A 25198-nucleotide genomic window follows, 5' to 3' on the forward strand; every position below is an offset into this window, starting at 1 on the left:
GGGGAAACTTATCAATAAACAGTTAATTTAAATCTATTAAACAGCACTTAGAGAACAATTTTAGCCTAACTGTTTTTCGACAAAGTTATAAAACTGCACTCAACACTTTTAGTGCACCCGGCAATCACGTGCGGACTTTTGATCAAAAACATTTGAGGTAAAACGTCAATCCGCACTCTACGCAAAAAGTATTTGGACGTACATATACGTCAACCGCACTGAAACCTCATTTTTATGAGATAAACTGAGTTCAGCCACGAAACGGAAATATTCTGCGACGCCCTTGGAAAATTAAAACGACGCACCAGGGCGTCGCGACGCACAGTTTGAGAACTACTGTGGTAAAGTATCAGCCAAAATTTGCCCCCTCTTGCAAAATTTTATGCCGGCGCCCATAAACATATACAACAGATTTAAATGACTCCATTGCAAACTCAAGATCGAGCGGTATTTAACATACGGATGACATCTACCATAGTCAAGAGAGTTAACCTGACCCGAACTCATAAGTTATGACATTGCAACATGCGCTGAGGAATGCTGCTTTACACTTGTGTTGTAATAACACTCTGTTAATGGCGCTGAAATGTTTATCTTTTAATTCTCTCCCTCTATCCGCAGCAGATCAATGCTACTAAGCCAAATTTGGATTGGTAAAGGTTCTGTGTCACTGCAAAGTTGATCTTTGCACCTAATAACCCTAACCAATCATTGGTAACGGTTTATAACAAATAAAATTTCATTTTGCAACTTTGCCTAATATTGCCTTTCTATTGGTTAATATTTTACTTGAACGCCAATTCCTACAAATAAGGTTATTAGCCACAGTTTACAACTTGCTGGGTGTATGACAAATTGCGGTAACAGTATTTTAGCAGCGAATCTCTGCAAAAAAATAACAAAACTAACAAACAAAAACATCATGCAAAATAGATCAAATGGGCTTCAAACAAAAACATTAACGCAAAATAAATCAAATGGCCTTCAATGGGGAAATTGACCCATCAAATGGAAACGAATTTCATGCTGATGGGGGACAAACTCGATGGTCAAGAGAACGATTGGATGACGCAAAAAATTTCAAGCCACGCAGCAATGGTTGACGCTCAAAACGCGAACATAATCATCAGTATAATGCGATAACAAACTTTCCTTCCCTTGGGTGAGGAAAGGGAGTTGTTTTGTATGGATTAGAATTTGTTTCGAAACGTGTTTAATGTTGTTCCACTTCTGATTTCAAAATCCTTTACCCAGCAAACCATTGTATTCAACAAAATCAAATCAAATAGGTTGAACCCAATATTTTTGTTGACTAGTATATTTTGGAAATTGAAAATGTATTCTTTGGAATATTTAAAAAAAGACTTTAAACGTTGTAGAAAACCTACAATAAACGATGCTTAGTTGTATAAATTACCCCAAATCAAGTTTGAACATGTGGCAAAAAATGATTTTCCAAACAGATACCAACTATCAGGTGAAGTCAAAATGTAACAAAAGTGTACATTTCCAATAGTGTGGTCCCCAAAAAGGTGGTATTGGTAAATCATTTTCATGCTTTTGAAGCGTGATTTAAAGTCAAGATGGCGTTCAGTGCTCAAATGACTCGCCTTAGACAACAATTCACACATTTTTGTAGGTGTGTACAGTTATTACTTTTTTCTATTACCGGTAGTTGAATTTTTTACAAAACTATTTTTTCTGAAACAAAATGTTTGACTTTGTCGTTTACTTTGTTTAAAATCGATCCACAATACCTTCAAAAACTACAAAACAAATTTAATAGTTAAGGCCCTGACACACAACAGTGCAGCAAACCGATGGCCACAACCATGCTTTTAGGCTGTCACGTGACCTGAGGCCAGCTTCTTGCGCGGGTTTCCACGCCAGAAATAAGGAGAAAGGCAATACAGCTGTTACAGACATCGAACGTTTTGGGCGGTTTTTGTCCATTTTTGCGGTCAAGTACAGGTTCATGGAACCGAAAATGAATACATGCTGAATCCGTGTAAGTTCTCATAGTAATTTAATCGATTACATTCGGTTATGTGTTTGTTATTTTATGGTTATGCAGCCACGTGCTCTGGGCCAGGTAAATACACTGCAAAACTTCTCTTTGATAAAGATGTAAAAATATCATGGTAATTTATACAATTATTCGCCTTTAAATACAAATATCATGGTAATTTATACAATTATTTTTGCATTAAATACATCAAAAGACTGCATATTAGGATTTTGTAAAGAAAAAGTATTTTAACTAGCTAACAATATTAACTAGTGTTGTACTTTGAATACAGAGTTATGGATGATCCAGAAATACCAGTAAATGGAACTGAACATGATACAATGGAAACAAATCATTTTGCAACGGAAAAACTGGTTCAAAGCGCATCACCAAACACAAATACTGTGATAAGTAAAACTGCAGATGCAAAAATTACCGAAAATACAGCTGCTAAAATTGAACCTGTCAGTTCCATGCCACACTCTAAAATAGGCAGCGATAAATCGCTTGGAACTGGTACATTTGAACAAGACACCAAGTTAAAAGATACAGGTAACAAGGACAACACAGATGCTCAACTGGATGATTCTTTGCTTGTTTCCAAACATATCATTGAAGAAATGTTGGAATCAGTCATGCAGTTGTCTAAGCCTGTGAACAAGGAATCTGCTCCCCAATCGGCAACTCCCCTTCCACAGAGTATGTTGTAGTGATTGTCCATTATTTTTAGTACATATCTATATCAATATGTGTCTGTTAATTAAAGGTGTACAAGCAATGAGGGGTGCAGATAGCACTTTTTGGACATACTCTAATTTGCAATAAATTTCTACATTTTTATTTTTGGTCTGTGAACAACTAGAAAGAGAAACATAAAAAAATTTACAAGCGTTTTTTTTTTAGAAAATTTGATGACTGTCATAGCAAATGTGGACACACCATCTCCAAGGTAAATATAGATATAATTTTTTTGTTTCATTTTAGGTAAAATATTTGTTACTTTTACTGTTTTTTGACTGTATGACTATCAATACTTTACTTTTCAGGATGTCAAAGCGTAAGCGGGTTCCAAAAAAGTCATTGGATTATGATGATGAAGACAAGAAGAAAGAGGAAAAAGTAGTTTCTCCTCCACGACCAGTTAAAGAGAAGGTTTGGAACTTTCTCATTTGTTAATGTTGTGCTGTGTATGCATGTTTAAGTATCCACATTTAGAATGAATATTTTTCTTCTTCTAAGGTTGTACCTGTCGAGACCGAAATCAACTGGAAGTTAGGTGATTTAGTTTGGGCTTATGTGCCAGGCCATCCTCTTTGGCCATGTATGATTACTATTCACCCAGAAGAAGACATTTTTACCAAAATGCATGGTTAGTGTTCACAAAAAGCTTTGTAAATATTTTAACAGCTTTTTGCAAACAGTGCATATTGTTTATAATTATAGGGTCTTATCAGTGCAGCTGGTGACAAGACATTGGCTGAAGTAGCCAGATAACAGCAGTGTAGTATAACAAGCATAAAAGCTAAATGCAAGCTGCAGTGATGAGACCTGACAAGATTAAACAGTGTGCACTTTCTGCAGTCGACTTAAAATGTAATGGCTTATAGTGGTGTTTCTGAACCTTTTTTTACTCTGTAAGCCCCTTTAGTTTTCTAACACAACATGTTCCCCACCAGAATGTGTTCATACATTTACCAACAAATGTTGCACAGAAAACCCCTTAAAATTGTGGTTATGGCTCATGTCACTATCAACATTGTCACCATCAACCTAACTATTTTATGTGTTTTTTTATGTCAAAAAGCCAAAAACCAAAATCATAGAAGTACGTAATTGCAGAAGCTGTTGTGCCAATTGCAAATTAAACAGTTGTGTGAGTTACTTTGCTAAACAGAAGTCAAGTTTTTATGATACAGATGAAATTAGGGTGTGTCTTCGCTACCCCTTTATAAGTGCTTGGTCATGACCCCCAGGTTGAGAAACACTTGTTTATAGCTTTCATATTTAGCAGTATGTTTACGAAAAATTCAGATGTGTATAACTTACATTAATTGTTGGCATTAATTCAAAGTAAACTATTTTTATCAAAAATAAATGCCTAGTACACAGTGAGCTGCTTGTAAAAAGTCAGGCATATGTGGTTTGCAAAATAGGCCGAGGACCAAAAGGTTGCAGGGTGTACCATGTGCAGTTTCTTGGTGATCGTCCAGAACGTGGCTGGATAAATGAACGTCGGGTGTTTCTATACAAGTGTCCTGAAGACTATGAAAAAATCATCACTGATCTTACAGCACAAAGCAAGAAGATGGCTCTAAAAGTGCCAAGAGTAGATATTCCAGTTCGGTAAGCAACTGTTAACAAACTATTTTAACCTTATCCATTGCTGTATTGTTCACATATGTACTACATGTAATCAAGCTCAATGTATGTGCTTTTTGGGAATCAGTTTCATCAATGCAGTTTATTTAATTTGTTCTCATTTGTGCTCTGAAAATTGTATGAGATCCACGCCTAAAGTTTTACAACTAAAAAAACAAGCTAACATTGAGAAAGGTGTTTTAGAGCTGTATAACTAGTTAACTTGCCCAAGCAATGAAATTTTACTATTTTTTACACAGGAATATTGATCTTATTCAGCCAAATATTTTAATTTACTTTTATTCCAAACCCTCCGTGCAATGCAGGTCAAAAACAGAAACATTTTTGTGCCTAAAAGTTAATAAGTTACCAAAATTGATAACACATGCAGGTAGAAAATTTTCATGTAAATAACTTTTGTGGATTAAATTGCTTTTACAGTTTGAAACAAGATTGGGATTCAGCAGTAGATGAAATACAAGAAGCGGTACCACACACAGCTGAAGAGAGAATCAAGATCTTTGGTTATGACTTTAAACCTTACATCAAGAAGTTGATAAAACCTGCTCCAAAACCTGATGTAAGTATGCCACTTGTAGTAGTATTTATTAAAGATATATTGGCAAGCTTATGAATGATTGATCGGTTTTCACATAAATATTGGGATTAAATATAGAGTTTTATTTTTAAATGAGCTCTTTGGGATGCTAGTAAAGCAATTACATGTTACATATTTTGCAAGTGTGTTTTTAATTCTTTATGTGTGCTTGTAAAAGCAACTATGAATATGTTGGTTGCTTAACAAATTTATTAAATCTTACCAAGAACGGTGATGAAAATTCATTTCATCATCTACTGATGGTCGCGTTAGAAGAAGACCTGGCAATTTTGGAAAAAGAGACTTTTTATGAAGATGGTCCTGAACCAGTTCAAGGCATAGCATTGCCAGAAAAAAATAGCAACACTGTGATGTCTGGAAGCATATTAAATTCTAATGAAAAGCCAAAAGAAAAAGAGAATTTTCAAAATGCTCAGTCAAACCCACAAAATTTTTGTCCCAAGCAGTGTGCTGCAGGACATGTTGAATTACAGACCAATGGTTTTAGCACTGATGGCCTACAAACAAGTAGTCAGCTTGGAACAGAAAAAATGTCTGATAGTTGTTTGAGTTCCAATTCTGGGATTGAAGACTTATCATTTGATCTCTGTGCATCTATGCATTCCCAAAATTTGCACAATATAACTTCAGTAAATACCTCAGTTTCAACAAGTAATTCTGACTGTTCAAATGTCGTGGAAATAGCAGACAACAAGCAATTTTTGCCTCAAGCGAAGGCCAAACTGCTTATACATTATACTAGATCAAAGAAAAAACATCTACGAGCATCAACGCATGATAGTGGTTTGAAACCATTGGATCCAGTCCACTTATTAAAACTGGCTCCCAACAAGCGAAGAAAGTGCACATCAGAATCAAATGTTGCCTTGGAAAAATTACACACAGACAAACTAGCACCAGAGTTATTAGGCCTTGAGAGTGAAGATACTTACCTGAATGAAACAAGTGGTAAAAAAGCAGATGAAAAGCTTGGTGAATGCTCAGAAAAAAACATAACTTTCCATCAATGCTTGGGTTTAATTGCAAAGGTCCCAAGTGTATCAAAACCTGAAAGCAACATTATCACCACTAAACGAGCTGAAAAAGCAGTTGCTGCTCTTAAAGTACAAACAAATATTAATTTGAGTGTATGTACCTGCACAGCATTGCAAGAAAATCGTGGCTTCGGTGAAAATACATATACAATTCAAAATCTCATTGATGCAATTAAAAGAGTTGAGGAAGGTTTTCCATATCGGCATGTCGCTGTTAACTTCCGAATACCAGCTACAACGCTTTGGGATTACACAAAAGGGAAGAAAATTCTTGTTATTAAGCACCATTCAAGCTGTGCCATGTTCTTTTGTGGAAAGTATGTTATTATTGATCACAAGATTCACCACATCAAATTGATTGGCGAATGTCGCAGACTGCAGCTTAACCAGCCTGCGAAGCGTTTCTTTCACACTAAACCGAAACTGGCAAAAACAGTAAAAACTCCAGCTCCCAAACCCCCACCCCCACCACCTGTTGATACAGATAATGGAGACATTATACAATTTACACACAGTGAACTGCTCTCAGCATGGCGAACATACCTAAAACCCAAGAGTTTGAAACAGTACAAAAAAGATGTTTCATCAAATGAACAATTTACAGAGTGTAAGTATAGACTTGCAATGAGAAAATGCATGCAAGGGTCAAGTGTGTTTGTTGCTACTGCCGCATACAACATTCCCATACAAGCGTTTTGTAACAGAGTGAAGTATTTCTCTAATGGACTTGTTCTGCCAAAAGCGCAATCTAGTTCACAACATAACGTTATTAACAAAGCAAGACCAGCGCATCACAACATTTTGGAAGACATGCAGAAAGCTAGTAACAGTAAATCACAAGTAAAGTACACTCAAGATCACAACTACACAAATGAAGACGTGCTTATTTCTATGGATAAAATTTTAAGTGGTTCTGCTTCGATTTCTCATTGTACGAGAGAGTATGGAATCCCTAATACCACTATTAGAGATTGCTTGAAGCGCAATACAAGCTTGTACCGAAAACTGATAAGGTCCAAGCGAATGCCTGAAGAAAAACGCTTAATTATTCTGAAAGCAAATCAGGATTCATTTAGAATCGCAGGGCCAAGGATTTCACGTAAAAGAACACATTTGGCTCATAAGGCATCAAGTGGTGGTTTGAAATCAAATCGCATTCAAGAGCTGAAACATAATTTGTCCAAGGTCTCGGTAAGACTTGAAGACAATGTTTCACTTAGACATAAGTCTTTGTTAAAACGGCACCAAAAGCACCGCTGGGTTGGTAGGAACTTCTCAATGTGGAAATACACAAGCGAAGATCTAAGCAAAGCAGTTACAGAAGTTCAAAAGGGAGGCAGGATAGGTTTGGTTGCTGCAACATATGGAATACCTCACTCAACTCTTAAAGACAACGCATTTGGTCGACGAAAACCTGCAAAAGTGATCCGCCGAAGAAACAGTCGAGCCATACATGGTCTTGCTGTCGAGCTAGAGGCAGAAATTAGTTCTGCTCTGAAAACCCAGCTAGATTGGGGCTTTTCATTGAGCAAGGATATGATTTCGAAGCTTATTTCCGATTACCTTTTGATCACTGATCACAACGATATAGTGACTGATATTTGGTTGAAGTACTTTTGTATTCGAAACAACATTGAATACTGTGACCCACAGGCGCAAACCACACCTACAGAAGCTGACCCATTTCTCACATATGCCATGTTTGACAAACTGGAAAAAATATCCCAAGTGCTAGGCCTTGATAACAGTCCTTCGCAAATGTATTTGGTTCAGGAGTTTCTAGTTAAACTGACTGACCTAAAAAATTCCAGTATTGTTTCTATTATAAATGCTAGTGGAGAGAAATTTAATCCACTTGTAATTGTCAGTGGAGGTGTAATATGGAATCATTCATGCCGCTCTGCTGCTGGATTGCGACCTGAACTCAGTTGTGCTTTTTCCGAGCATGGCCAGTTCGACCAAAACCTCTTCGAAACGTGGCTGGAGAGTTTTCTAAAAGTGCAGCAACCTGGAGTGATTTTATTGGACAGTCCTTTGGCAAAGCTACCCATTAGGCTTATTCTTTCCATGGTGGAAAAGAAAGTAGCCATATTAAAACTTCCACATGCCTCTAGCAGTGTTGTGTTTGATGTACCGTACAATAAAGTGGTCAAGGAAACCTTGGCTAACATTTCATCGAAATCTGTGAAAAAATTTGTGCCCTCTGATATTATGTCGATAGCGAGAGACATGTGGACTGATGTACTTACACCTGAGACTATTGTCTCGTGTTTCGACGAAAGCGGTTTATTTCCTATTAACCGTGACAAGTACCCTGCTGAAACATTTAGTGATGAAAAACTGCATGAGTTTTGCCTAAGAGCTGGGACATCAGCAAGAGTGGCGTTGCAGGGCTCACAATCTCCGCAATCCTCCAACAACTCCTTACACGTACGTTTGAACACTTGTATTGTAAAACTGAATATAAACTGAAGGTCTTTTTGACTGTTATTTTCTGTTTTGTTCTGGAACAACTTTCACTGCCTTTTCATGCACAAAAAAACGTTTTTTCGAAACTTTTTATCTGCAAACTTTGTTTTTGAGTGCTTTGTGTGCATTGGAAACTTACCAAAAAATGTGTTGTTTCCACAGGTGCTCCAAACGTACAGGTGTCAGTATTCTTGCTTATTTGTTGTATTAAGATTTCAAAATTGTCATGCGCAGCAGTGTTTGTTGTTCCAGAACTTACAGTGAATGTCTGTTTTAAAATGTACAGCAAAAAATCTAGTATCCAATTGTTTCCAAATTCTTGCTTGGCATGTCCGAAAACAACTGGCCATTATTAACAAACACTGCTGGGCTTGACGATATCTCCTCATTTGTTGTTATATCTGTGCTCTGATGTTGGCAGGTGGAGAATCTCACTGCAGAAAATGAAACTCATGTTGGTCGCAAGTTGAAGAAAATCAAGCAGAGACACGCTGTGAAAAGACTGAATTCTGCAAGAGCATTGAAAAACGAAAAACTGAGAAAAATTCAGAAACAGAAAATTCTGCAGGAAAAAGGTAGCTTCTTATTTTGTTGACAAATTAACAACTGTTCATGGCACTGCAATCCGGGCTGCAAAGTCAGAAGGAATACATGCTGGCAGCATTTTTGTCCAATATTTATTGTAGAATTTTTTGCAACTTCTACGCAGATCCTTTATGGTTGTAATTAGTGATGCACCGAAGTTTCTGTTTCGGCCCAAACTTTTTTGAAAATTCAGCCGAAGCTGAACTTTTTGATTGTATAAAATTAATGCCGAAACTTTTAATATGGGCAATTTGAAATATCATAAATTAACTAATTGTTGTATTTAATTAATACATGTTGACTGCAAAATATTAGCAGTTGAACAAAGTTTACGGATTGTGAAAGTGATTTTGGAGTGCCATAAACCAGTTCCCTTATATCAACAACTCAACATTTAGTTGAAAACATCAATCAGCAAGGGGATTTTAATTTCAGCCTAATTCGGCCGAATATTCAGTTTCGGAGCGAACTTTTTGTAGTGGGTTTGGTGCATCACTAGTTGTAATGTTTTGACAAAATAGTGAAAGTTTGCTTTAAAATTGTTTCAAATATCAACAAAAATTGACCCTTCAGCAGATTGCTATGCAAAGTGTAATTAGACTTGAGTTCGGACTTCGAAACCTGGGAAAAGTTCTGACTTCGAAACCTTTCCCCTGTGTCTGACTTTGCAATCTGGACAGCAATTAGTTTGTCTCTTGAATTTTTTTAACAGCAAAGGGGTTTAATGAAGATTATACCTTTTGTAGGCCTTAAATAATAGTTGTTGGTAACTGATCCTTCACTTTGTATTTTTTTTGTCGTATTTATGTAATTTTTATGTTTTAAGGTGAACTCAAAGAAAAGCTACTTAATGGACCAAAAAGTTCATCTGATTTCAGCTTGCCCGAAACAGAAATGTTTGAGTTGTATTGTCAACGCCACAAGCCATCTGTAAGAATTACACATATTTGTCATGTTTTTATCTTTTTTGTGTGTTTCAATTATGTTTTCAGTACTGTATTGAGTAGGGATGGGCCGAGCCAAGCCAGAACCCGAGTACTCGGTACCGAGCATCGCTGTTTTTGATGCTCGGTGCTCGGCTGAGCAGTTGCACAAACTGACCCAAGCGTTAAATTTGCATATTCATGTCCTGCTAACATACGTAACTAGTGTTCGAAAGGGTATCCAAGAAAAAAAATGAATGATTTTTCAAATGTATTAGATGGTGGGAAAACGCGTTCTCTACTGGCATGTACAGCTCAATAAAACACCGCCGGTGACGTAAGAGACCATATAGAGCTAAAACGTAGAAAGGGGATTTTTTGTGACGCCATAATGCACCGCGCATTAAAGTGAGATGCTCGTTGCTCAACCAAACAGAACATTTGCAGTTTTGGCACATCCCTAGTATTGAGCACTTTTTTGTTAATCAGAAAAAAAAACTAACTAAATAGATTAAACTATCACAATTAGATGTTCTTTCAATAATAATACCAAGATCTCATTACTTGATGAGTACAGTAAACCTCGCTTAACCCAAAAACCCAAAAATTGTCAGAATTTAGTGAAGATACAGATTAACCGATGTCGATTAGTTAAAGTCTGGTCACATTACAAATAATTGGTATCTCAAGTTTTGTCCGAATTAGGCAAAGATCTGAATTATCTGAGGTTTACTGTATCTTATTATCTGACTAGATTGCTGCTCAGAATCCTGAAATGACTCCTGAGCAGTTAGAGGCAATGATTTGGATGGAATGGGAAGCCTTATCGACCGAAGAGCGCAAAATTTCAGTCGAATCGGAGCTAAATGATCTTGCTGGATCGAAAAAACAACAGCGGCGCTCCTCCCAAAACGAGGTAGTTCTGTTAATGTTTTTTCAAATAGGACTGGGCATTTACTTTACATTTCGTGTTTAGACAAAGTATGATGAAGAACCTCTACCACTTAATGATGATGGGGAGACGTTTTCATGTCCAGTTTGCCATGTTTGTTACCCCACTAAGTTTTCACTGGGACAACACAAACGATGGTGTATTCCAGCCAATGGTAAGATTTAGGGATAAATTAGTGTTTAAGTTAACTACTGCTGAAAAACAGACCACTTTACTTGAGTTACATAAATATTGTAGAGAGTCAACATGTTTCTACTTAACTTGGCTTACACAGAAGCTTGAAAATGTCCATATACGTGATTATTAAAAATACTAATTTTTTAAAGTAATTCTAAATATTGAAACAGATTCCAAAGGAAACATAATCAGTTGGCGAAAACTGAAGAAAATGTATATTTATATTTTGAATCATTTCAATAAGAAACTGACAGTGCCAATAAGGTAAAATAAATATTCTTAGGTTTTTATTGACTGATTCTGTTTCCTTGGGAATCTGTTTCCATATTCAGAGTTATATTAAAAAATGGTGATCATTGATGACTTTGCTGTCTGTCAGTGGTTTAGATACTGTTTATTCGATTGATTCTAAGTTTGGAAATAATACAATATTTTATATTTTAGAGTCAAAGGCGAAAAAAATGTCTGGCAAAAATGGTAAAGTCTTAGCAGCAAGCCATGACTTCTCTAATTCTGTGTCAGGTATGAAAATAAAATATGTTTCTGACTTGTTTTGTCGTTCTGGTCCACAATATATTGTTTGTTTGTTTTTTGCAGAAAATGGAACCACAGAAATTTCTGGTTTCGCCTTTACTTGTGAAAAATGCCACGAAAAGTTCTTTAGTGCAAAAGCATTACAGATACATCGCAAATTTTGTTCCCATGTGGCCAGTAAGTCTGAAACAATTTTAAATTATTGCGAGTTTTCGTATAATTGCTTTTTAGTCTATTAATTTGTTTGTTTGGAGTAGGTGTATAGAAAATTGTGCAATTTAGAAAACAGTTTAGTTTTTGCATTAAAATAGAATATATATGTTTGAAAAATTCATGAAAACATATATATATTGTTTTTACCTGATTTTATACTGCCCTTGATTGCATGCCAAAGTAAAATATTTTGCATTTGGGAATTTAATGTAGGTTATGTGCAAAGGAAAATTGAATGCGATTTCTATCAAATTCTGGTCTTTTGATAAAAACGTTGGCATGACATTCAAAATGTAAGCGCCCTCGATTGAAAGCTGTATAAAAAGTAGGGTAAAGTCATTTCAATCTACAGCTTACAATGAAATGATTAAGATATGTTTTCAAAAGTGGTACCACAAGCTTTAATATCAATTATCTTCAGCCTCTTTGGTGTCACGATCACCTCGACAAAAACTTAAAACATCTCGAGCCAGCCTTTCCCGTTCCGACCTACCTCGGAAAAAGGGTGGCCTGCAAGATGAAGCTGGCAGACGAAAAAGCTTGGACCAAGATGACCGAAGCAGCAGCAGAAGAAGCAGTAACCATGACGACGCCAGCAGCAATGGCGATGAAAGTAATGGAACTGTTCGGAGATCAAGATGGAAAGGGCCACAACTTGGTTCAACAACTAAGAGAGAAAATATTTGTGCAGTAAGTAACTGTAAGGCTTGTCATCTACAATTTATACACTTATAATAATGACAAACAAAGCTGGGTGGAAAATGCTTCAGTTTATGTTGTAAAAAAAGCAATGCCAATGTTGCAAGTTAAAATATTTGTGATTTTTTTTCAGTCAATTGTTTTTTTTTTGAAATCTTTGTGCAGATTTGTGAGAGACTCAGTGATGACTTGGTCTCATGCACTGGTGGATGTTGCCAAAGTTACCACCCAACATGTGCTGGCCTTCCTAGTTCTGATAACTTCAGTTGCAAAAACTGTAAAGAAGGTGATGGAATTTTCTTTTTTGTTGTTTTTTCTTTGTTTTTTTGCTTGTAATTTACATTTTTATCAGTATAGCATTTGCATTCTTTGAGCCTGAACAATATAAATGTATTATGCAGCATAAGCAAAAGCAATTATTTTGTTAGGTCAGGGTATAAGGACCACTATGCATTGGACCATGCGAAAGTTGGCAAATATTAGTTTGGCAAACTTCAAATACAGCTGAATCCAGGCACATACTGGTTAATCGCATAATCTGTTTAATTGCATGGGGATTAAAATCCCACAATTTAAAAAACATTGAGGTGATTGCCTAAACAACCTTAGCAAAATGGTCACATGTAATTTACTTGATTTGTCTGTATTTGTTATGCTTATCTACAGGCATATTGTATGAATGCTGGGTGCTTTGCCAAGCTTACATATTGTTATCCTGCTGAGGTGTAGGACAATCGATTTGTCAGTGCTTTGGACATCCCTCTTTACAGAGTATTTACAATTTTACAGTGTTAAAGAAAACATTTTTATGACTTGTTTGTTCCAAGCTATTGGTCAAGAAAGCATGCTAAAAACTTATTCAAATTTACACAAATGTTAGTTAGTTACCCAAAGTTGATCATCCTAAAGTTTAACCCAGAATGACCCAGAGGTTTACCCAAACAACCCCAAAATGTGTATTTTTGAAATAGCTATACTTACTAAAGTACATGATGCAGGATTTTCATACTTTGTTGGTTGGTGCATTGTAATGTATTTTAACTGATTTTGTAACTTTTAGTTGGATTCACCCATTTATCATTCTACTGTATTGTTTTGTCAACTTTGGGTGTCATTTCATCATTTGATAACATAAATGAATTTAGGCACCCATCCTTGCTTTATTTGCAATAAGAATGCTGCAGAAAGCAGTCCAGACCTTGGCGACATTAAAAAGTGCAATGTCCAAAACTGTGGCCGATCATACCACACCACCTGTCTTCATCTTCGAAAAATTGCCATACTTGGGGACTTGGAGTCTGATAAGTCGGATAAATCTGACAGGTAACAATTTATTTTCTCATTCACTTGTGAATATTTTTTGGGGGGATGTGAAGGTCATGGGTTATTTTGTGAGAACAAATGGGTCATGTTGGGGTTTCCACAGTTTTTTACATGACCCATGTTTTTCAATTTCTGAGTTCTTAAACCAGCTTTTGGGTTATAGCTCACAATATAACAGCTTAATTAAGCAAATACATGATTTTATGCTTATGGCTCAAGCTGGGTTTGGAATTGAAGTTTACAATAAAATATTTCGTGAAGGGGACACATTTTGATTAAAAAATAAATTGTATTAAATCAAATAAATTGTATTTGATCATTTTTTTAACACCTATGATCCAACAAACTAAAAAGTGACTAAAGTAAAAAAATACATGTTATTTAAAAAATGTCAGAAACGCACTATTTGTATTTGGTTTATAGATTTTCCCTGATTAATAATAGCAGATGCACTTTACACCATTGTGCAACCTGTGCGTCGAAAGCAGTTGATGACGGCACAGCTTGTATGAACGTAGGACGGCAACGAATGTTTAAGTAAGTAAAGCTTGTCTTATAAAAAGCAAAACTTAATTTCTTAATTTAATTTTAAGTCCAGTGTTCTTTAACTGCTTTGCCAAAGCTCACTACTATGTCATGAGAGATAAATTTTGCACAATTCAACAATCTTGACATGTCTAACAGCTTTATAAAAAAATGTTAAGAATATTATAACTGTACTATTTCTTTGTTTGTTACCAAAGCAATGAAAAGGTGTAAAATTTGAAATGTATTTTTGGTCATGGTTTTTTGTGTTGTTAAGTCTAGAACATGGGTGGGCAACCTGCGGTCCGCGGGCCTTGGATTTCAAATGTACTGGCAAACGAGTCCAACTATTACATACTTTTGAGCAGATTAATGCGCCCGATGCTATTTTTCTGCGACCTGGCAATTTGTTGCTAATCAAATGCGCATTTTACTTGTAGTTAAGTATATTTGGTAAGCAACAAAGAAAAATCACCTTGTGTTATACACAGGTGCGGCCCGCGATCTGTATTTGGCCCCGCAGTAACAAAGGTTGCCCACCCCTGGTCTAGAAAGTCAATTGCAATAAAAAAGTTGCAGAAGAGTTTTGAAATACTGCCACCTTCAATTTGTTCCCTGTATTAGTTTCTAACTTCAAATATTCATCAGTATGTTATTCAAATAGAAATGCATAAAATTTTTGTGGCAAAATACATATTTCTATTAATTTAAGAAATGACTTCTGCTTTGTACCTTTTTTCACAAAAACTGTGTAAATGTATATATTTTTTGTCACAGATGTGTTCGTTGTCCTACTGCTTACCACGCTGGGGATGATTGCATTGCTGCAGGGTCAGTCATCTTGCCAGGTCTCAACATAATATGCCCTGATCACTTTTCACCCCATAAAGCCACTCCTCACCATCAGCCTGTACATGTCAGCTGGTGTTTTGTCTGTTCTAAAGGTAAAAAGTGGTTAATTTTGATACCATGTTCATCTTTTTTTACCCAGTATCAATTTTGCTTGTGAGTTGTTTTTATGTTTGGGTGAGGTTGTCATATGTTTATGTTTTTTTGCTGTTCATTGTTTTCAAGAGGTGAAAACCAACAAAACTACCATTTAGTATAGAAAGGGTTGGTATAGCACCCTTGTGACTATTTCTTGTTTTGATGAATGTCGAATTTTTAATTGCCCCTATTTCTACAATTTTTTTTTGATTTGTATCCTTATTTCTTTTGTTTAAGAATGTTATGTATTTAATGTGACTCCAAATTCATTATTAATGCAGTAACTTGCTAGAACTATAGTTCAGTAAAGGCTTAAATACAGTTTGTCTAAAATTATTTGATTTTTTTGCCGTCCAAAAATCATAATTTTCTTGATTACCTTGACGATATTATGATACACACATATTTGCCTTTGGTCTTCTGCAGGGACATCAACAGTACTTTAGAGTAAATATCATTTATGTTATAGGTGGTCAACTTATGTGCTGCGAAGGTTGTCCTGCAGCATTCCACCCAACCTGTGTCGATATGGAAAGTCCACCAGATGGCGAGTGGTTCTGTCATGACTGTCGACACCGCCGTAGACCCCTTTATGGGGACATTGTGTGGGTCAAACTGGGGTCTTACAGGTAAATCTAGGCCGCCTGACTTTTTTGTATAACACTAAGCATTTGATTTAGCGCAATTTCATTTCCCTTTCAATATGTCCTGTAAAATCTAGGGATGGGCCGAGCCAAGCCAGAACCTTAATACTCGTTACTGAGCATCCATGTTTTTGGTGCATGGTCGAGCTGTTGCACAAACTGACCCGAACATTTAATTTGCATATTCATGCCCTGTTAACATACAAAACTAGTGTTCGAAAGGGTATCCAAGAACACAAACACATGATTTTTCAAATGTATTAGATGGTGGAAAAATGTGTACTTCTGAGGCCTGTACAGCTTAATATATCTCTGGTGACATAAGGGACCTTGTAAAGCTAAAATTAGTGTAGAATTGGAAATGTTTGTGACGTCACAATGCATCGAGCATGCTCAGCCAAGCACTGAGCATTAACGTGAAATGCTCGGAGCGTGACCAAACAGAACATTTGCAGTTTTGGCCCATCCCCAGTAAAATATTTGACAGATGGTTTCATTTGTTGTGCATTCTAATTTCTGTGACACTATTAGACATCGTAGCATTGGTTCAAATCTAATAATAGTTTTGGTTCGTGCCTTGTCACACACAACAATACTAGACAATGAATTGTTGGAACCTCATTGAAGGCATTAACCATATGTCTTGTTTGAGCTGAACATCTAATGCTTAGAGGCAAGAATTTTGATGATTTTGCGTTGTAATTTGATGATTTGCTCTTTACATCTTAGAACAGTTAAATCGAATCCAGAATACTTTTTTTGGATTTCAAACCTTTGGATTTGTTGTCCTATATGTCTATACCTATTTAACAACAGCAGAATTCAAAATTTCAAGGCAGATCTAGGAATTTGATTGACAATGTTGAAAATAAAAGTATAACTTGTAAGTTTTTTGTTGTTGTTAGATGGTGGCCTGGTGAAATAACTCATCCTAATGAAATTCCTGACAACATTCAACGTTTACATCATGGTATTGGAGAATTCGTTGTCAAGTTTTTTGGATCCAACGACTATTTTTGGCTGAACAAGCGACGAGTGTTTGCATACCAGGTATATAACAGAAATATTATTTTTGTCTCCTTTAAACCTTTGAATATTAAAAACATGTTTGTGTTTTTAACACTTAAGTCATACAACAATGTATCTTGACAAAATAAAATCTTGTATTATAAACTTTTCACAGATTTTTTAACTATGGCAAATCAGTGTTAATACACATGGGCTAATAGTTGTAATATTGTACAATTATGGGCATTGTCAGTCTCATACTTAAAAAACATTTTTGAATAATATTCTGATTTCTAAGCACTACATATCATTCAGGCCTGTAGGACAGTTTTATGTTACTGAATTAATTAAAGGCTAAATGATGTTACTTTAAACTTTGTTTATTACACTGGTTATAAACCTAAATACATTCCAAAGCCCCTTAATCAATTTCCTTCAATCTTTTTAAGTTTGATACTTATGTGGATTTCAAGGCTTAATCTAGCTTCACTAAACCAAGTAAAACAACCGCTGGTCTACCCAAACTATTTCTGGCTTAAACTACAAATTTTTACTTGCTTGTATTAACTTGAAATTTTAGGAGGGCGACACGGGAGCAACAGCAGTAAACTGTTCACGGGGCATCAGCAGTGTTTTTAACAAAGCTTTACAAGTTGCAAGGGAAAGATTTGAAAACATCGCCACCCACAAGCAAAAGATACAAGACCTGAAAACACAGAATAAGAAACCGAGTTACAAACACATTAAGGTGACTATTGAAAAAGGGACAATTGTAGTGGCAATTTATTTCAATAGTTTTTCAACCACCTTTTTTTGCCTTGGCATTGTTTCTCGCAAACTATAAGAAAGTGAAGTAATAAAACAAAATGAAGTTATTATGTGTCCACTTCCCTGAAATTGTTTTTGTCAATATTTTTTTCTGTCTACTGCTGGTTTGTTTCATGGGTTTGGTCAAGAAAGAGTGCTTTAAACTTACTAAAATTTTTACATATTTTAGTTAGCTATCCATAGTTGTACTTTTCAAAGTTTGACCCCGATTAACCCAGCAGTTCATCTACAGGCCCCAAAACGTAACATTTTTAAAACGTCTGTACCAATTAAAATACATGATCCAAGAGTTTCATACTTTGTTAGTTGGTGCATTGTAAAGTATTTTAATTTTTTTTTGTGACTTTTAGTTGTGACCCATTTAGCTCTTTGGGTTAGAAAACACTGTTGTAGGAATAGGTTTGATGTGGTAAACCTAACATGTTTTTACTATAGTGCTTTCCAGTTTAACTTTTGCACAATTTTGGAACCCTGTTAGTAGTTTTTAGATACTGATGATGCCTTTTATTGGATGAAATATCTAAACAAAAAAATGGTGAAATGATTTAGACGTTTAGGTTTTGAGTCTGTTATTATACGCAACTGTTGTCTCCGACTCTTGTACCAAATCTCTCGTGATTATATAATATACTACATTTTTTATATTATATACTGAACACAATTCCCCACTTATTGCAGATCAACCGTCCTTGTGGCAGTGTTCAAGTCTACACAGCAGATCCTAGCGAAATATCCCGATGTATTTGCAAACGCTCTGATCAACATCCGTGTGGCCCAGAGTCGGAATGTCTAAATCGAATGTTGATGTACGAATGTCATCCAACTCTCTGCCCTGCAGGTACTGGTTTGTGTGTTAGTTTGTGAACTGTGTGTTTAGCCGTACCAGCCACTAGTCAGGTCAAATTCTCAAAACCGCTACTCTGCTTGTCAAAACGAGCCCAAAAACCGCAACTGTTAAGTAAATTAAGAACAATACTGAACGAGCCTAATGTTACCGTCATTCAATCGCGTGCAAAGACACGCATGTCAAAGTGCATGTAAAATTTAAAAAAATAACATTTTGACCTAAAAAGTGATATCGACCCGCAACTGGAGGTCAGAAACCAGCCCAATTGGGCGAGAAAAATGCCATCTTGGCCAAACTGTCTGTTTTAAAAAAAAAAAAACTTGAACACCTAACAGCAATCGGGGTTGAAATCACTGTGTAAAAACCATTGCGGTTCGGGTCGGGCTTGGAGCTTGTACTTTCGGGTTCGGGCTCGCTTACTACTCTGCAGAATACGTTTGAATTGCATGTTTTTTAAACTGCGAAATAACGGTCACATTATGTATTTTTTTGTTTAGGCGATAAATGCGAAAATCAGAACTTCCAGAAGCGAGCTTACCCGGAATCTGAAGTTTTCAAGACTAATTGGGGCGGATGGGGGCTTAGAACGAAAGTTAAAGTCAAAAAGGTAAAGACAACATTTTTATTTGTGCCTCTGTTAAAAAAAATATGGACATCATGATCATGACTATTTTTATACACACAGGGCGAATTTGTGAATGAGTATGTTGGTGAACTCGTTGACAACGAGGAATGTCTACGAAGGATCGAGCAAGCTCATAAGAATAACGTTACCAACTTTTATATGCTAACTATTGATAAGGTAAGTGAGTCGAATTTGACCAAAGATGAAAGTGGCAATACACTTCAAATTCATCGACCAAAACCGAACATTTTTGTGTAAAATCAAAGTTACACAACCACCCCAAAACCGTCTTGTTTAAGAAACCCTAATAGTCCCCAAACGGCTTGTTTACACCATTGTCTATTTGTGACATAAATGAGTTTACTTGTACATGATTTTGCTCAACACATCCGTTATGAGATTAGGCAGAAATGATTTGGGCCAAATTCACATTCTGTGTCAGTAATTTGTTAAATATGAATTTGTTGGACATAATCTAATGCGTCTTGTTTAGCCTATTGTCCATTGTGTATCTCCTCTTTATTATAGGCCTGTCAATTAAGCTTTCAGGCCTCTAACAGGTTTAACTACCAGTACAGGGGTTGCACTAAATGAATTTTGAAAACCACTTAAACTGAACAAAATTTTGTGTTAAAGGATCGTATCATAGATGCCGGGCCAAAGGGCAACTATTCGCGTTTCATGAACCATTCTTGCGATCCGAGTTGCGAAACACAAAAGTGGACTGTGAATGGGGATACGAGGGTTGGACTTTTTGCAAGGAAAGATATCCCTGAAGGTAAGAATGGCCGCGTGTATTTATTTTATTCCAAGTCTTCTGTGTCCTGTTATACTTGTATATTTATTTTTCCAAGAGGTTTATAACCTTTTTTCCCGCACTGACCCATTTTTAACAGCCAAATGTAACTCACGACCCTTTTAAAAATACTCCACACTTTTTTTGACAATTACTGGATGAATCTTTCAGTTAGGGAAGGACTAAAGTAATTTATAAGTCGAATACATCCGGATCTAATTCGTGCAAAACTCGAAGTACAAATGATTTGTAATGTGGTAAGGCTTAGGGATGTGCCAAAACTTCAAGTGTTCTGTTTGGTCGAGCACCGAGCATCTCACGTTAATTTTCGTACGTTAGTATGAATATGCAAACTAAGTGCTCGAATCAATTTGTGCAACTGCTTGGCCGAGCACCGAGCATCAAAAACAGCGATGCTCGGTACCGAGTACTCTGGTTCTGACTCGAATCGGCCCATCCCTAGTAAGGCTCAAACTAATCGACATTGGCTAATCCGGGCTGTTTATTGGCCCAAACGAGTTTCCGCATAACTTTTTGTGTTATACAGGAGGAGAGTTGACTTTCAATTACAACCTCGATTGTCTGGGAAACGACAAGACTCCTTGCATGTGCGGTGCAAAGAACTGCAGTGGATTTATTGGAGTCAGACCCAAGGTAGGACAGTAAATCATAATATCTGTGCAATGGTTGATTTGTTTTTAAGTTAGCAAAATACCTGAATTTTGTTTCATTTTTTTCTGCGTTATTCTCCTTTTTAAAAGAAACGAAATCAGTCTCGGGTTTTATATCTTACTAATAACAAAGTTTTCTGTTTGTGGTGCGCAGCCGCAAATGAATGCAGGTAACGGTAATCTGCAATCGCACCGAAACAAGAGAAAAAAGAAAAAGGCGGACTCTCGGATCGTACCGAAGCATGACGACTTCTGCTTCCGATGTCGTCAAACAGGAACACTAGTGTGTTGTGATGTTCGCGGATGCCAAAGAGCTTTTTGCCTCTCCTGTCTGCGTCTCTCAAAGCCTCCGTTTGGTAAGTCGTTGAATTTTTATTCCACGGATTTTGAACCGTCTATTGCAGGGGTCACCAAACTTATTTTTCACTGCGGGCCGTTTGACATTAAAAATACCATTGTGATTGTAAGCAAATAATGTATCTATACAATAGACTGTTTACACGCGTTGATAAAAAGTAGGAGAATTTATACTTAATACGATCCAAAAATTTTGTAAAATCCTACCAAAATTCCAATTATGGTTGTGATAAAGTGAAATGCAACGCAAAACGGTTGCCTGTTATGTAACAGACATGAACAGGCTGTGTAACAATGAAAATGAGGCAAATATTACAGTCATTATCAAGAAAATGCGAAGCTTATCGCGAAAGTTTATGATAAATTAATGATACAGTTGATACCAGTGACCTTTTCGCCTTTAAACTTATGGTCTACTCAGGTTCAATATACTTAATATTCAAAATTTCGTATAGAAATGTTATTCCCATTCTAGTGAACGGAGGCTTGAGCTAGGTTTTGTGTCGGGTTGCGGTTTAAGTTTAACAAAAACGGGCCTGATTTACATGGAAAGTTTAGGGCTTCTTTAAACCTTGTTTAAAAAATTGTGCTCAGGCTGGTTTCAGGTTCAGACCCGCTTGTAGCTTCTGTCCCACAACCCCATTGCTTACTTGTGTTTGTCTACAGTGAACTAATATTACATACATTCCGCAGGTAAATGGGAATGTCCATGGCACCACTGCGACTTCTGTGGTCGCCGAGCTCAAAGCTTTTGTCATTTCTGCCCAAATTCCTTCTGTGCATCGCACGTAAAGAACCAGTTGGTAGAGAGCGTTCCTAACAAGTACGATTGCTGTATTGATCATGACCCTAACGTTGCCGAGTATGAGATTGAAGAAGCTATAGTCACTGTCGCACAGTCTATGATTCCACCTGAAACGTGGAATGAAAGCGTGGATGACCCTGTTTCTGTCGCTAATTATGATGTAAGTGGAATTTTTTATGGTTGTTATACAGCAGTGGTTCTCAACCTTTTTTGCTATGCGACCCCCTTCAGAGATTTTCTAACACAACGCGACCCCTTTATACACGCACACAAGAAGTTTAACTACCAGAATGTGTTGATTGTGTTCATCACACATTTGCAATCTAACGTGGCTCCGATAGTTCGGCGTTTTGCTGTACTCAAGAAAACCCTTAAAATTGTGTTTGTGGCTCATTTTCACTAACCATTTCACTATTTCGTGTTTTTTATGTTAAGAAAAGCCAAAAACTGCAATTATAGAAGTATAGGCTACAATCGCAAATATTGTTGCGCCCGGGACAATCAGGCGGCAGTCCGAGAACTGAAAATTGCCCTTTGTCGTTCACGGGATTCGAATCCAGGATACTCCCGGGGACGAAACCCGATCAGGTTTTGTACATGGGTCAGGCGCACCAGGCCATTCGGCCAAGTTTCCTGTTGCGCCCGTTCTAGGTCAAACAATCGTCTGAGTTACTATGCTAAACAGAAGTCACAGGGAAAGTTTTTATGCTACTGATAAAATCATTCCGAGTTGAGTTGCGTCTTCGCGACCCCCTCAAAAGTGCTTGGCGACCCCTTTGGGGGTCGCGACCCCCAGGTTGAGAAACACTGTTATACAGTAAACCTCGGTTAATCCGGACCCGTGTGCACCTGTACCCAAAACATTGTCCGGATTATGTGAATATCCGAAATTAACCGATGTCGATTAGTTAAAGTCTTGCCACATTACAAATAATTTGTATCTCGAGTTTTGTCGGAATTAGGTAAAACCGAGGTTTACTGTATGATGAAAAACCACTAAACACAAAACTGAAAAAGACTTCTACTCAGTAAATATAGGGTATTGCAAATATTATGATACTAGTTTAGCAGTATGCTGGGCATTTATATGTAGCGGTGCATGTTAGGTCGTTTGGCTTTTATACATTTGCAACATTTGGAATTGTTTTGAGCAGAATTATATTGAACATCTAATTTTACTTCCATCTACCCCCCAAAATAAATTCTACCGCCGGTTAGGATCGTTTACATTAGATTTTTAATTGTTGCATTTGAAGTTAAAACTAAAATCAGTGGCGAATAAGTATGAGAAAAATGTTTTCAATTAACTTTAGTGCATCACGAGTTTGAATATGAATTACAGTAAACCTCGGTTAATCCGGACCCGTTTGGACCCCAAAAAAATGGTCCGGATTAACCGAAGTTTACTGTAATTAGCTTTTGTGATGGTTTTGACACATATCAACTCCTAACTCTTTATTTCAGTTTATTCCGGAAACGAAACCTAGGGGAAGAACAAGAAAGGCGCCAAAAGTGACCGAGCCGGATCCGGAAATGGAACCGGATCCGGAAACCCAGCTTGACGAAAAAACGGAGCTGCCTAAACGAAAAAGGGGGCGCCCAAGAAAGTAAATATTGGTGTTTGATATTTTGACTAACAAAAAACCTTTTGATTAGTTTCACTAAAAAGAGAGATTCAAAATCAACCAAAATTTTACATTAAATCACTGTACGCCAAACCGGTCTCCCAAGCATTCCCATATGAGACCGGCTTGATTTGGTATAACGCCTTCAATGGGCCTGGCGTACAATGATTTAAAAATGGGTATGCCGTGATTGCTGGTCTGAATGGACGCTTCGAGGCTGGTCCCAGTATGAATGTATTCATGCAAGGTTTTACATTGATTATAGTATTTTTCTGAAATAATTTTTTTATCGCAGAAGCTTGCCTCTTCCACCCATCCAGTCAGACGTTAATGCCATTAAGACTGAGGTGTGCTCTGTCCCGTCTAGCAATGATTCTTCACAATTCGCAGATGAAAATAACATCGAATCGGGTGCGTTTTTTCAAATCATATATAAACCAATAAACATGGGAACGAAAACTTGACAGCGTGTTTTCAAATACATATGGATAAGATTCTTCAAAAACAGTCCAAATGTGAAACGGTCAAAAAGTATTAGGATTTTAAACATTAGACTTACCTTTATTTAATACCAAATAATTTTCCTGCCACAGATGTTGGCGACTCTGATGACGAGCTCGGACCGACGATGACGTCACCAGTAAAGCGCAAACGCACCAAGGCGCCATACTTTAAAGGTCGAAAGAAGAAACGCCGAAAGTCCATTAAAGATCGCAACGTCTCGTCTCCACAAGAGGGCGATAAAGAAGTGGAGTAGGTCAGCTGTTTTTTGATATTTTACTTTGTTGTTCAGCCACTAAAATAAAAACATTAATTTTTTAGGAATTTAAATCAGTCTTTTAAGAAATTCAGCCAAAACAAATTCGTTGAATTTTTTTGGTCATTCTAAAGTTAAAAGTTATTCAGTTTCTAATATATAAATTCGGCAAAAAGTTAAGATGATTTGTTAACGTTTTAAAAAATCAATTACACCATCTTGGCAAATTAAACTGTCAATAGACCACCACGTATTTTGCAAACGTAACTCTTCCTGGTGAATATTATGTACTTTATGTTTTCCCCCAGTATATGTTGAAAATATAAACGAGTATAGTTCTTCCAGCAGTTTATTACACAAGACGCCTTCATCAGGATAATTGCATATCGTGCAAGACAAGACATTTGTTCAAAATGTTTTTAGGTATGAAATCTGAAAATCTGGTCCGGCGATTAGCTCTTGTTGGATCCCAAGTACGTGTGGAAATTTCAAAAAGGTCAAGGAAAGTCCATTGTTGCTGCTGATACTAAAACGAAACCAAAAACACAATTGCTTCATCGCCTTGTGATAATATGTGGATTTAGGATTTTTATGTGTTTTTTTGTCGATTAAACGGCGTCTTGCGATTTTCTATCGTGATATGCGATTTTTGTTTGTGTAGTTCAATACGTTTATGCGCGTCATTCTCGCCGAAGTGCTAGTTGTTTCGTGTTGCGTTGTTGCCGTTACTTTTTAAGCGACATGAAAATTAATAAAGAGGCCAACAAACTTATGTGATATCGGGCTGGTAATTACTTTGAGGTGTCATGACAGTTGAGCTACTTAACTT

At 36.7% G+C, this 25198-nt stretch overlaps 1 protein-coding gene across 4 annotated transcripts; it reads left to right on the forward strand.

The window, feature by feature from the left end:
- Positions 1–1836: 1836 nt before the first annotated feature.
- LOC145232137 (histone-lysine N-methyltransferase NSD2-like) lies at positions 1837–25141 on the forward strand. Of its 4 annotated transcripts, none has more exons than XM_080096649.1 (33): positions 1837–2008; positions 2301–2707; positions 2912–2957; positions 3055–3160; positions 3248–3377; positions 4162–4351; positions 4808–4946; positions 5192–8449; positions 8910–9063; positions 9900–10003; positions 10751–10912; positions 10973–11102; positions 11570–11647; positions 11723–11836; positions 12294–12562; positions 12737–12857; positions 13717–13894; positions 14318–14431; positions 15197–15363; positions 15876–16035; positions 16956–17100; positions 17639–17806; positions 18565–18724; positions 19231–19340; positions 19419–19535; positions 19995–20136; positions 20702–20808; positions 20980–21181; positions 21876–22147; positions 23452–23594; positions 23908–24023; positions 24206–24369; positions 24793–25141. In XM_080096649.1, exons 2-32 carry the CDS (start codon positions 2305–2307, stop codon positions 24367–24369), a joined length of 7869 nt encoding a protein of 2622 aa, XP_079952775.1. In that variant the 5' UTR covers positions 1837–2008; positions 2301–2304; the 3' UTR covers positions 24793–25141. The 4 variants fall into 4 exon arrangements, with proteins under 4 accessions (XP_079952775.1, XP_079952773.1, XP_079952776.1 ...); XM_080096647.1 differs by having other exon boundaries at positions 24206–24365; XM_080096648.1 differs by lacking the exon at positions 1837–2008 and adding an exon at positions 2015–2092 and having other exon boundaries at positions 24206–24365.
- Positions 25142–25198: the final 57 nt, after the last annotated feature.

This window comes from Phallusia mammillata, chromosome 6 (assembly GCF_965637545.1).
Source record: "Phallusia mammillata chromosome 6, kaPhaMamm4.hap1.1, whole genome shotgun sequence".
In the NCBI taxonomy this organism is placed as follows: domain Eukaryota; kingdom Metazoa; phylum Chordata; class Ascidiacea; order Phlebobranchia; family Ascidiidae; genus Phallusia; species Phallusia mammillata.

Bases quoted from the DNA above. Each gene is read 5' to 3' on its own strand.
- LOC145232137 (XM_080096647.1), top strand. From the start codon at position 2,305: ATGGATGATCCAGAAATACCAGTAAATGGAACTGAACATGATACAATG. The intron at 17,101-17,638 runs GTATATAACAGA...TTGAAATTTTAG, and splicing joins GACGAGTGTTTGCATACCAG to GAGGGCGACACGGGAGCAAC. The intron at 21,182-21,875 runs GTAAGTCGTTGA...TACATTCCGCAG, and splicing joins TCTCTCAAAGCCTCCGTTTG to GTAAATGGGAATGTCCATGG.